This window comes from Apis mellifera, unplaced genomic scaffold (assembly GCF_003254395.2).
Source record: "Apis mellifera strain DH4 unplaced genomic scaffold, Amel_HAv3.1 GroupUN_226, whole genome shotgun sequence".
Classification (NCBI taxonomy): domain Eukaryota; kingdom Metazoa; phylum Arthropoda; class Insecta; order Hymenoptera; family Apidae; genus Apis; species Apis mellifera.
The window spans coordinates 29,748-44,660 of NW_020555869.1; the positions used below are offsets into that span (position 1 = coordinate 29,748).

A 14,913-nucleotide genomic window follows, 5' to 3' on the forward strand; every position below is an offset into this window, starting at 1 on the left:
TAAAACTCGTGTTTTTAAAAGTCTTTATACATATTGAAATAAATTGCTATATATATATGTACTCTTTGTAATTTAATTAGATTCAAGTTAAAACACAAAAAATGAAAAATTAATTAAGAAATAGATTGTGAAATGGTTTGATTAAAATAAAAAATAACAAAAAATATATTTAATGAAAGAAATAGGAATAAACTATGTTATATGAGTCGACTCCTTGATGGTCTATTTTACTATATCATGTCATGCGCCAATTCAAAAAAGAAAAGGATAAAATAGAATCGAAACAACAAGTATTGTGCTCACTAATATTCAATTTATATAAGATATGAGTCGCATTATATATAGTTATATATATGAGTTGCATCTTTATATATATATAAACTCAATAAGGATATTGAACTTCAGCTTTGTGTAAGTCGTTAACTTAAACTTTTTGTTTAAATTGATGCATATATGTATTTCAACATGTATAGAAATTTTTAAAAATGCGAGTTCATTGTTATTTAAAGAAAAAGTAACAAAAAAAAAAGTTATTGCAAGGAATTGTCAAAAATATAAATAAAAAAAATTATCAAGTACGGAAATAAAATAATAAAATTTACAGTCTAATGAAATAAATTTCTTGGAAATATTTCATAATATAATATGAATATCAACTCATAATCATGACTATGTTTCTTTTTGAATGTCTAATTTTTTTTTTCGACGCATTTTTATTTCATTATGAGCGGACAGAAGAAGAAATATCGGTATGATATATACCGGTTGATATATTATCATATAGAACTTTTGGATATTTTATTGATTATTTTATTTGATATCTTACAATATAATATATAATATAATATATAATATAATAACAGATCTAGATGCTACATGCTACTTTTTTTTTTACAGTTGAATGAATAATATAACAAATTATAAATTAAATGAATTCGAAATAAAAATTTTTTTTAGAAAAAACAATTGTATTGAAATCCATAATTCTTTTGAAATTTTTTATTTCTATGATAAATGTTATATAATAAAAAAAAATTTGATTTCCAATTTGAAGTCAAAATTATTTTTGCATGCATTTTTATAGATCTTCAGATTTACAGAAGTAAAATCACACTTTTACACTTTTTTTATACATCTTGTTCAATATTGTGAATCTGTATATGAAACTCATTTATATTTTTATATACAAAAATGAAACAAAGATTAAAAAATTCTTATCTATTTTTAAAATATGTTTTAAAGAAATAGAACGGAAAAAAATAGAGATAAAAATTTCGTTTATAAATTTGAAAAAAAAAATTGCATTATAATTTGCAATGTCACCTCAATGTATTTAATATTCTTATATTTACCATTTAACCTTTCTTTTTTTATTTGATTATTTGTGATTAAAGAATTACAAATACTAGTAATTAAATTATTTATTGATTTTCTTAAATTATCTTTATTCAAGTGAATTCTATATATTTTTTAACTTTTAAAATATATTTTTTCTAACTTCTCTTAATTACAAATTTTCTTTCCAGAATACATTAGGTTTTCAATCTAAAATAATCTAAAAGGTTAGTGCATAATAATAAATTAATTTCAAATTTCTTAAACTTTTTTGATGAACATTGATAGAATTTGCAGGAAAATTATTTGGAAAATTAAATATTAATAATTTTTATAACATGATCTTATGATTGTTTTTTATTTTTTTAGATTATGCTAATAATAATTGCAACTTAGATCTATTTAAATTTCTTTTCATAACTATAAAATATTTTTTGATGCTTATTTTTTTCGAATATATTTTTTTCTTTATATATTTTTAATTTTTCTTTGATATAATGTGTTTATAATATTATTTTTTAAAAATATTTGATATTCAAAATTTTCAGAATAAAATATTGTTTTACATTTCATATTAAATCAATAATTATACTGTTTATTCTATTAATTAAAGTTGATAAATTAATAAAAGAAATTAATAAAAGTTGATAAAAATTGACAAAAAGGACTAATTTTTAGTGGGTAATATTTCTATCCATTTAATATCAATAAAAATTTAGATTTCATCTCTATAAATTTCAATTTTAATTATTTTAATACTAAAAATAATATTTTAACTAATTAGCTAAATTAAATTTTGATCCCAATCATATCGATAACGTATTTTATCTATTTTATTTTAACAAAAAAGTTTATATTGTAAAATTAATAATAATAAAAAGTTACAGAATTTATTTGAACAAAAATTACAGAAAAATCTTTGTGAATAACTCTTCAATTCAATCAAAAATACTCAAATAACGATTTTTGAAAATAATTTATATGAATATAAATTATTTTGGATATATTCAAAACTAGACAGATATATATATTATTATATAATAATATATTAAAAATTTTTTTTTAATTTTTACATCGATATTAATATATTATATATATTTATTGAAAAATTATTTAAAATTAAATTATATAAAATTTTAATGTGATACATTTTTCAATAAAATGCTCGTCGAATTAATACAAGTCAACAAAGATTTGTATTATTTATAATTGTCACTATATAGAGACGGCAATTATGAAAGAAAAATTTTTAAATTAAGATTATAAGATTAAAATAATTGTAAAAAATACATTAATTTATTGCATTAAATTTTATCGTATTTATCGTTGATATAAAATCTATTAATGAATTAAAAAGGACGTGATCAAACCGAAAACGAATTAATAATTTAGATTGAACACAAATTATTGAATTATTGAACAAGTTTGCTATCACTTGATCATAAATAATCAAAAATAAAATTAAAATTATCAAAATAAAAATTAAATAAATTAATTATAAAAATATTAAAGTTACACATTGAATTTATATTTTTACATGAACTAAAATATAATTTTATGAGTTTTTTTTTTAGATTTATGAAAAAAAAATTTCATCTCTTTATTATATTTTATTTTTCTTACATATCATATTAAAGAAATATATAAGATTCTTTTAATCTTTGTTCTATTTATTATGAAAATTATAAACATATAGATAAATTTATAATTTTACTTATAACATATATTTCTTTCAAAATCATATTATTTGAATCTTTTTTAAGTATATTACAGGACAAATTACATAAAATGAATAAAATTATAGAAGAGATACATCAGTTATCAAATATAAAAGATATTAATGTAAAATATAAAATGCAATCACATATTGCATGTAAATTTATAATTGTAATGGATTACTTTCAAAGAAAATATTTTGTTGAACATCTTCTTCAAATTACAAGGTAAGTTTGGTAATTTTTCAATAATTAACGTGCAATTTTCTAATTTTGTAATATTATTTAATATAGGAGAAAGACGGTAGTTTGAGATAATAGATAGCTTCATATAATTAATACTTTGACTGTTTGTATTTATAAACAATTATAAATTAGTTATAAACATGTATACCAAGCAAATTAGATACCATAATCAATTTTCTTTTCAATGAAATGTTTATTTTCTAAAAAAGAAATTTTTTAATATTTTTTTTTTTGTTTTATTTAAGTTATTAATTCAGAATTACCTTTTCTCCTTATTAATGATAATATTATATTTGAATTGAACATAAATCAAAAATGAAATTATTATTATTTTGTTGTTATTAATCTATTTTTTTCTCTTTCTTATCTATTAAAGGTATATTCATTTTGAGATTTTCAAACTTTCACGCATACTTAATCACGCATATTCTTACCAAATTTTATTAGACTTAATAGGAGAATTTTCAGTAGTATTATGTACACTTTATAACATATATTTTTCTTTAATGTCATTAAACTTATCAAAAATATTATCAGACCAAGAAATTATAGGATCTTTAATATGGGTTCTTATATATTCTACAAAAATTATTTTTGTAAATAATCATTGCACTAAATTCTGCTATGAGGTAAGATTATATTTTTTTTATTATAAAGTATGAATTAAAATATAATGGATAAATTTTATAGATAGAAGTAACAACACATTTGCTTCGAGAAATAGATATTTACTACTTAGATAATTCCATTAGAAATGAGGTAAGATCTATTAATATAACAATTTAATTAAAATTTACTTTTGTCAAAGATTATCTCTTTACTATATTTATATATACTTACTATATTTCTCTTCTTATTAATTTTCATGATTTTGAAATAATATATTTCAATAATCATCATTTGTTTATACATAATCAATGAGGTTTTAATTTTTTAGTTATTTTAAAAAAATTTTAAATATTATGTCATTGAATTTTACTCATACAAAGTAGAAAATATTATGTCATTGAATTTTACTCATAGAAAATTATTGAATTGACATTGACTTTAAAAGATAATTTTATATATTTTTGGATCGGTAGAAATCTATTAAAAAAATGACCATAATATCGAACTTAAGAGTGATTTTTAGATTATTTTTGTATTGCATTGTAATATATTCGTCACGAAGAATAATAATTTCAAAGAAACTATAGATTTCAAACATTTCATTGATCTCGTGTTAAAAAAAAATGTTAAACTTGTACTTATTTAAATTTAATTCATTTAAACAATATTTATTTGTATCTTTTTCTCATGAAATAAAATTACGGAATAAAAAAGAGTATAGAATTTTGCCTTTACATATACGTCCACGATGAAATGCTTGTAATTATTCTTTTTCAATTATATATATAAACACATAAAATATATAATCGGAACTAATGTTATCACTCTTAGTATTTATTCATAAAGAGATATTTCGCGAATTATACGGAAATGAATATAGAATAATCTTTAAGAAAAATTGCAATAAATAATGTTATTAAAACTGTAAAATAGATTGAAGATAAGAACAATATTAATATTGCTATATTATAAATGTGATTATTATAATTTTGTTTATTCAAGTTGTATGATTATGATCTAATATAATTTATATGATTTCATTATTACATATATTGAATTTAAATTTTAAAAGATGAATTAAATTAAGATAAAATTCCAAATATTCTAAAAAATTTTAATTGATTATTTATTAGTTTCCGAGATATATTTTTCTATTGATTATATTATAATTTAATATATATATATATTATTTCCTATTAATTATATTATAATTTAATATATATAGTATATGTTAAAATGTAACGACTTTGAATATTGTATAAATTTGATGCCTGAACTGATTATTCAAAGGACCATCTGCAATTAACAATTTATATTATGAAATGGTTATTTATTTTAACTGTTTTATGTGTCAATTGTATTTTAATGTAAATGTATCGTTGCTGAATTCTATCCTATCTATATTCTAATTGATTTCATCTAGAAAACTGTAGCGAGACTTTTCCTTTAATCATTATTTTTCGTGAAAATACAAAAAGGAGGTTAAAAGGACCAATTGTCGCGTTAGAGAGCAGTTTCGTTGTATAGGTCCTCGTGAAAATGCTGGCGCACAATGGTTCGAATAATATATATATATATATTAATTGGATAAAATTCATTTTCAAATTTATAAAAAATAATTATTTTAATGTAATGTGTAACCATACCACCATTAAAATCCTTATGCATTATGATTTTAAATCCTTTTTTTAAACATTTATAGATTAAATAAAATACGCATACATAGATAGACACCTAATTAAATAACTGATCGATCACGTTTCAATAGTTAACAAATATTCTATAAATTTATTAAGAAACATTTAACATTTCAATTTTATAAAGGATATAACATTTCAAAATATTTATTTTTTAAAAAATTTTTTAAACATTTATTTATTTTAATTTAAATTATTATAAATTATCAATAAATTTTTAACTTGAAGTTAATTACTTTAATCAAAATTTATACAATGTAATAATTTGTTAATGATTTATTATATGCTCTATATTATTTCACATAACAAAAATTGAATATATGAAAAGTAGAAATTTTCTACTTTTTTTTGCCATATTTGATTTGTAAAACTTTATAAAACTATAAATTAAAATTAATCTTAATGTTATGTCAAAAACAATCAACGCAATATATATATTTTTATCCTGTTCAATGACAGCACTTTGGTAAAATGAACTAACGAAAGGAACATACATACATGTTGTTAATGACAAATTTTGCAAAAAAAAAAAAATATTTGAAATTATCTCAGATATAGAAATCTCCAGTTAATGGATGTTTTTATGTTTTTGCACATCTTAAATGTATACATCTATGATAATATGTGCGTATACAATCTTCATTTATTTATCATTTACTTATTTCTATACATCATATTGGCGAAAACTTAAATAAATGGTTATATAATGTATAATATATAATTATGTAGTATAGTTTTAAATCATTATTATTATATTTCGATCATTATAATTTTAGTTTCTTAAAGATGATGTATATTTTATTTTCACATTTCGCAAATTTGAAAAATTCGTAAAATGTGCAAACTTATCTATAGATACTAGATAAGAAATAAATAAAAATATTAACAAATTATGATGATATTAATTCGCTTGTCATATATTTTGGATGTCAATTATTAGAATATATTTATCGTTTGTGTATTTAATAATATGATAATATTGTGAATGTATAATAATATATTTATTAGAAACAATAAATAAATGGCGATCACATATATGATGCATATGTTGTAATAGATACGTACATTAAAACGGACGCATAACTAAAATTCAATATATTAAGAACAAACCCAAAACTTATGAGCGATCAAACAGGCGAAATTTTATTCAACTGTTTGAGTATTTTCAATTCAGTTTAACAATAATTTATGAGCGGATATAATTCCCTAACGTTTTCCAAATCCTTAATTTAAATAGATATAGTAGCAATGGCCACTTCACAAGTCACACTTAGGGGATGCGACGTATTACTGTGGAAGTAAACGCAAAGATTCTAACTTTCATACGTTGCGATACGATCTCATTTTTGAAACTGTTTTTCAATATATGATTGCTCCTTTCTTTATTTTCGCGAAAAGTAATGATTGGAAGAAAAACTAAGGTCATAGTTTTTTAGATCAAATCAGTTACAATAAAAGTAGAATACAAAAAATTCAATAAAGATACAATTTATATTAGTACAGTTAGAATCATTAATTATTAGAATTATTAATTTAAACATATTATATATTTAACATATTATATATATAAACATATTATTAATTTAAATATATCATTAATCAGCCATAAATAATTAAAGTTAACTATTATTCATTCATTTAAAGATCATAATATAAACGATTATACAATCCTATGGCATTAGATGATCTTTCGAATAATAACATTAAGCAACATATTTGTATAATTTGTATATTCAAAATCGTTCAATTTAGCCTTTAATAATAATAATAATAATTTTTTATAAATATCTTGAAAATTATTGATTTACAACAATAACAATATAATCATTATAAGATGTCATTCGATATTATAATATATTGTTCAAATATTGTTCACTGTTCATATATTTAGTTCTCTATTTCAGCAATTTATATAATTTAAATATAATTACATGTTCGATATATTTTTAGAATACGATACTATAGTACATATATTGCATCTTGCAACTTTCTTTTATTTTTAATTAAAAAATTTAATTTGCTTAAAATTTAATTTGACAGTATCTCCTTCTAAAGATTAATTAATATTTCATTTTGTAATTCTTAATTTTGAGATAATTTTGTTTTAAAAACTTACATGTTTAAAATGTTTTAAAGAAATTCAATGAGCAATACAAACCATATCTATTGGTATTATAAAAAAATGTGAATTTTCAAATAGTTGATCACTGAAACGTTTGATTTATGTGTGAAACTCTGAAATTCAGAAGAATGTAAATTACTATTTTATGCAATAAGCTTATTTTATTAGGACCTCTCTTATATCTAATATAAAACATTAGGATTTATTAACGAAATAAAATTAAATCAATTATTGTGTTTTACTTTTATTCTTCGGTTACTTTATTTATATATTTTAATCTATGATTGATCAAGTATAATTAATAAATTTTTTGTACATGTTAGTGTAATTAAAAAAAACAAGATTGTATTAAAGCAAATTTTATATAAAATAATTTATTAAAACGAGTAAATAGTTATAGAAAAACATATTCAATTTTAATTTCAATTTTAATTTATTTATATATTTTAAAATACATAACAATATATATTAATTTAAAATACATAATTTTATTGCTTCTGTGAATTTTAATAAATAGACAAATTAAATGAATATAATAATTCACTTATAGATTTAAAGAAAATGTTATACAACAATTCATCTAAAAAAAATTTATATAAAATATTGAACTGAATATACAATTTTCTATACAATTCCTTTGCAGTAAATTTTTCTTAAATAATAGATTATATATGACACATTCCATATTACATTAAAATTCTACTGATTGAAAGGCATATTTGAAAGAATATAAATTGTTTATTTGAAAAATAGTATTAAGATATAATAAATTACACATTTAATTGAATATTTTTAACTTTATCTTTTCATTTTATCCAAACAAAAAAAAACTTAAAATGCTTATTATTAACTAATTCATTAAGTAACAAGCTTTAAGTCTATGTATATATATATATATATATATATATATATATATATATATATATATATGTATTTTCTCCTTGATTTTTAATCCTTGATCTGTCAAAAAGTATCATTTATAATATTCAAACAGTATTCGAAAACCTCAAGTTTATATATTTATTTGCTATAATAATTATATATTCAAACAAATTTTTTTCTATTCTCATCTTATTTAGAATATTTGTTTTATTTTTTGATATTTTTTAAATTTATTATTATTATTTATTTAAAAAATAAAATAATTTATTATTATTATTATTTTAATGTTTTTTTATTTGTTTAAAATATAAAATATGTTATATAAATTTTTTTTTCTCGTTTTCATTTTGAGAAACATATCAAATATATGATCCTCATTTACGATTGAAATTATCATAAAAATGTTTAGAAAATAATAATTGTTAATAATAAGTTAACAAAAATAATAATAAGAATAATTTCAGGTGCAACAATTTTTATTACAAATTTTTCTTCATCCTTTAAAATTTATTGCTGGTGGTTATATTCTTAACAATAAGTTATCAACAATGGTGAGTTAAATGAGTGTATTGACTATTCACTTAAAAATTTAATTTTTCTTCCAGATTTTTGGTGGTATAATGACTTTTTTGGTTGTATTGGTACAAATTAGTTCGTCACCAAGTATGATGAAGCCTTTAAGCAGTACCTTTAAAGATAATTGATTTTTACTGTTAAATTATTATACTACTCATAGCAAATTATTATAATTTATAAAGAAAAAAGAGATTATTGGAGAAAAAAAATCAATTTGATATTTGCTTTCATATATTTATTGTACGATTTTCTTAAAAAAAAAAAATATTGAGATTTCACTAGACAAAATAAATAAAAAAATTGATATAAATATATAAAATATTTATAAGACTCATTTATTAAAAATACAAACATATAATCGATTCACATGTATTCTTATAATTAATTAATTACATTCATTAACTACCACTAATAGCATATATCAGTGTATTATATTTGGTGGAATAATAATTTACAAATAATTATTTTTAGTATCCTCATCTTGTATCAAATTGAATACTATTACTAACATATTTGATATCAATTGTACTATTCATAATGTAGTATTCAGAATGTATAAATATGTAAATCAAAAATTCTTAAATTTTGAATTATGATAGTTTTAAAATGCAAAATTTAAAATTTTATTTCTTATATTTATCTCTTTAATATACTTACACATTTTCTGCCTTTTACAATACATAGTATATATAAATTATTTATTAGTTTGTAATTAATAAGTATATATAATAATTAAATATATAAATATAATTAAACTTATATGTTTAATTATAATGTTAACAAATATTATCATTTAATTATTAAATCACAATTTATACAATTATGCATTATATTATATTAATTATATTTTGTAGAATTCTGATGAAAAACAAGAAAGAAAAAAAAAATATAAAAGTTTACATATAAAAATGATCATTCATTAAGTTAAGTTTTAAATAATATAAATTTATATTTAAAAAAACAAAATGGAAATTGAGTGAAATGATTTATTTCTGATATATCATGCTTAATACATATGTTACAAATTTTTTTCTATAAATAATTAATTTTTTTATTAGAATTTAAACTCTTTAATTCACATTATATTAATAAATATTAAATTAAATTATTTTTATTACTATATAAATATTTATTTATTATTGATAGGCAAATTGAGCATATTGAATGTGTTTCTTACTAATTATGTTTAATAATATTTTTTTAGAAGAACAAACTGAATTGCTTCGCATGTATATTATTAGGTTGAAAAGAAATTTTTGCAGTTTTTATTATGCAGTTATAAATTCAAATGCACATATCTCAGCTCAAACAAAACTTTATTAATCAAAATAAAGACCATTGCAATCAATGCGAATACCATATCGACGTGTTCTTCAATTTCTTTTGGAACTCAAGGCTGTTATTATCTGAAAATCTTGATTCTTTTTCTAAATGCTTACAGTCTTCTTAAGAAATCCTCTAGACATCGTGATGTTTCTGATTTATTTTTAATAAAATATAAATTTAGCTATAATGTAAATATAGCTTAAATTATAACTTTTCCAGTGATTACAATCATCTTTCATTATTAAGAAATATCGAGTTTCTCCAAGCAAATTTTCTTACATTGAAAGATCTGCATGGATGAGTTTTCCAATGCGTTCAGATTTTTTGAATGATAATCTGATCATTTTTTGAATAATAATCTGTGTATTTTCGCTAGAATGCAATCATCACAGCAAAACTTCTGATCCTTAAAAATAATGTTTTCGAATCTTAGAATTTTTTTCATCTGATCCAAATTTTGATGAACCATTCGTTTGTGCTAGAAGAAAAAAAATTGCGTATTGCCATATTTGCCTAATGCTCATTTGTAATGACTTTAAATTTCACTACGAATAACTTACCTTTCCATTTCCCCACTGCAACAATATTTTCATTCTTCATGAATGTATATTTTTTGTCATCAGAGTATTGTTGTAGTCAAGAGTTGCATCCACTGAAAAAAAATTGAAACTCAGTTCTGGTATGTGAAAAACATTACTGAGATACTTTTGCACTTACTCTTTTCTATTAAAAGCAAGAATGTCGATATCTGATCCAATTGCTTGAATATATTTTCGCCTATCTTAATATTTTTTACTGTTGAATTTTTTATATGAAGAGAACCATTCGCGACGATTTGACATGTGCTCAATCGCACCCGAATCCATATGCCGTGCATCACTGGATGTTTCTAAATTATATTTTGCAGACATAGCTTCAACAAGTGCCTTTCCTTTCTTTCCTGTGTATTTTTCGTTTGATGTTGCTGCTTTTCAGTTTCTGCATTCCTTGATCCAATGTTCTAGTTTATAGCAATAATGAGATACTCCTGATCTAATGTTGCCTTTTTTGAAATTTTTTTTACATTGGTGTTTATTAGCAGTAAAGGCAATGTTTTCTGTCCTTTCTTTGGTTCTTATTCTTGTTTCCTCAATGGTGAGTCTTGAAATAAAATTTGTGAGAGTTTTTTCTTTGAGTTGAGTTGATTCCCACGCACTAATAAAATATTTGAATAATGGAGGTAATATTACGAGTATTTAGTATATGATAATCATTTGTTTTGGAATTGTTTTCTCACTCAGAGTTTACAGCTGATGTGCAAGATTCTCGAGCTTTATGATGTGAATAATACATCATCACCTAGTTCTTTCTGGTAATTGTACCATTGCTACAACAGTATGCATTAGTATCAAATTTTTGTTGTAAACAGACTTCAGCTTTTTCCACATATCCTTAACCGATTCACAGTTAATGATAATATGCAAAAATGGTTTTTCGTTCGCTGATGTAGCGATTATGCGTGGAGTTGTACTATCGAGTTTTATCTAGGCAGCGCATGCTCTATTTATCGTATCATCCTCGTACAAGAAGAACTGATTCATCTCTATCTATTTCCCATGCACCGTAAAATTTCAAAGTAACGCGCACTTGAAATTTCTATGAGATCCAATTTTCCAATTCTTTCAGCTTATTAATACGAAAAATTTCATTTTTCATCACGATTAGAGTTATTTCACGTTTGCTCAAGACCGGATAATTAACCCACGTGCTTTTTCAATTTAATTATACTTTATTTATTGTTATTAATTGTTTATTGTTTATTTCGTAATCTGGACCTATAATCTGTTGACTGGGCAGTGAAAACAATAAATAAAAATGGGTTCAGTTGAATGAATATATTTGATTATACGTATCTATACACGACTATACGTATCGTTTACAAAACAGAACTATGAGTATAAACATTTGAAGAAAAACAAATAGGTACCAACTATAAAGTAGTGATATTGCTGGCAACATTGAATAATAAAACCACAAATAAAATTTTAATGAACTTTAAATTCTATAACAGTATATAATTATAAACTTATTTATTTTTAATATTTTTACAAAAATGAAACAAATTGAAAAATTTTTGTATATTTCATAATGTGATATAAATAAAACAAAAATAAGAAACAAAATTTTTTTTAAATAAAAAAAAAAGAGAATGTGTTCTTAAATTTATACTATTTAGACTATGATTAATGTGTAATTTTAATATTCTTACATTTAATATTTAATATATAATTATTTTCTTTTATTTTTGATTGCTTGTTATTAAGAAGCTACAAATACTAGTAATTAAGTTATTTAAATTAGTAATTACTAATACTAGTGATTAAGTTGTTTTTAATCATTTCTTGGTTTAAGAGAATTGTATGTATTTTTCTAAATTCTGCAATATAATTTCTAGCTTTTTTTGATTATAAATTTTTTTATTAGAAAAAAGATTAGATTTTCAATGCCATCAATAAAGATTTAATATTTCTAATGACAAAGAATTCATCTTAAATTTTTTAAATAATTTTTTTTTGAGAATGTTATATTAATAATGATATATTCTGAAAAAAGTAGTTTTCTCATTTTCTGTCAATATTATAAATAATATCAAATATTTTTATTATAGATATCTTTATTTTATCAATCTTATAAACAACATCAGATATGTTATTGACTTAATTTGAAATGTGACTTTTGAGAGAAAGTAACATATAGAATTTTATAAATTAAATATCAGAAATTATTATAATGATTGATTTCTTATTTTCTTAAATTAATAAATTAATAAATTAATTTCTTATCATTAACATAAAATATTGCCTGATGCTTCTTTTTTCAATACAATTTTCAATAAATTTTAATTTTGCTATGTTATGATATTTAAATTTTCTAAAATAATGTTTTCTATTTTTTTATAATATATGTAGAAATGTAGAAATGAATACAATTTGAATACAATGATTTTAATACTGGAATTCATTAAATCAATTCATTTACAACTATATTTATTATCATTTATGACTTTATTAAAAAGTAAAAAGATTCTTTTTTAGCAAAATATATTTATATATATGTACTATCTTTAATATAAAATAATTTAAAAAGTTTGGAATTGATTTTTGAGATAAAAATATAATTTTATATTATAAATTTTTTATATTAAATTATATTTTTATTTCAATAGCATCAATAATCTAATATTCTAATAAGAAAAATTTATAATTAGGAAAAATTAGAAATTATATTACAAAATTATAGAATCTATTTTAAACAGAAATGATAAATGAAACTTTATAAGTTAATCTGACTTCAATCACATCCAAATAATGATTTTTGAAAATATATGATTATATTCGAAAAATATTTTTACGAATAATATAATATATATAATAAATATAGAAAATTGTAAATATTAATGAATCAAATTTATATTAATATTGTTTTAAATATACGCGTATATGAAAGATGTTCCAAATTCATGCAAGAAGTAATTTTCATTGAAAATGCAGGTTTACAATTAAAAATTGTAAATTTTTTATTGATTCATGAAGTATACAGTATACGATTATATATGGACTAATATATCGGATAAATGGCCTCCACGATTTTGGCACATATGCACTCTTTTGTTGAAATTTTTCATGATCCTTTTATATAAATGTGACTGAATTTCATTGATACTACGTTGAATTTTTTCCTTCAAGATATGGATGATCATGAACTTATCGGCATAAACTTTAAACTTCAAAAAATCCTAAAAAAAGTTCAACGGCATTAAATCGCACGATCTGGACGGCCAATTCTGATTACCAAAATGAGAAATTACACGCTCAGAAAATGATTCAGTGCAGTAATTGAATTGTTTTTCAGGCTGTATGGCATGTGACACCGTCTTGTTGAAACTATATGTCATTCATATCCGTATCTTTTAGGCACAAAAAACTGGATTAACATGTCGCGATGAGCATTATTAACTTATTGCCATTATTGCCTGACCAGCCGCATTTTCGAAGAAGTATGGTCCGATGATACCTTTAGCCTAAAATCCAATAATGATACGTTTTGGATGCATTTATGTCTTTACAATTACAATTACTCGTGGATTTTTTGAATTCCAAATTCGACAATTTTATCATCATCGATCGAAGATGATTTTATTCGAAATGATACTATAGCTGTCAAATCTTTATTATTTTTAAAATATTTTCAACAAAGAAAACGCGTTGTTTTTTCGTATAACTCTTCATTTTTAATAATCCTGTCAGCGGTCTCGCTGTCTTTTTTTTTTTCGTTGGCAACGTTTTACCGCATAAAATTCAAATTCTTGCATGAATTTTGAAACATTCTTTACTACTTAAAATATTATTAGCGTTATTATTATTTG

The 14,913-nt window shown here is 20.7% G+C and overlaps 1 protein-coding gene and 1 long non-coding RNA gene across 3 annotated transcripts; one reads left to right on the forward strand and one right to left on the reverse strand.

The window, feature by feature from the left end:
- Positions 1–3,123: 3,123 nt before the first annotated feature.
- On the forward strand, positions 3,124–9,310 carry LOC102654906. The gene is made up of 5 exons (XM_026445992.1): positions 3,124–3,208; positions 3,834–3,925; positions 3,987–4,055; positions 9,071–9,157; positions 9,212–9,310. The coding sequence occupies exons 1-5, from the start codon at positions 3,124–3,126 to the stop codon at positions 9,308–9,310; spliced, it is 432 nt and encodes a 143-aa protein (XP_026301777.1).
- A 1,387-nt stretch (positions 9,311–10,697) lies between these two features.
- On the reverse strand, positions 10,698–12,457 carry LOC102656390. 2 transcript variants are annotated; one of them, XR_003306436.1, is made up of 4 exons: positions 11,785–12,451; positions 11,226–11,702; positions 11,069–11,160; positions 10,698–10,986 (listed from the first exon to the last, which is right to left on the reverse strand). It is a non-coding gene; the product is annotated as an uncharacterized LOC102656390 (long non-coding RNA). The 2 variants fall into 2 exon arrangements; XR_412500.3 differs by having other exon boundaries at positions 11,226–12,457.
- Positions 12,458–14,913: the final 2,456 nt, after the last annotated feature.

What these genes read in the sequence shown, in the direction of transcription:
- LOC102654906 (XM_026445992.1), top strand. Translation starts at nt 3,124, where the DNA reads ATGAATAAAATTATAGAAGAGATACATCAGTTATCAAATATAAAAGAT. An exon ending in AATGCAATCACATATTGCAT is followed by an intron (nt 3,209 to 3,833) that starts GTAAATTTATAA and finishes AAATATTATCAG; the next exon opens with ACCAAGAAATTATAGGATCT. An exon ending in GCACTAAATTCTGCTATGAG is followed by an intron (nt 3,926 to 3,986) that starts GTAAGATTATAT and finishes TAAATTTTATAG; the next exon opens with ATAGAAGTAACAACACATTT.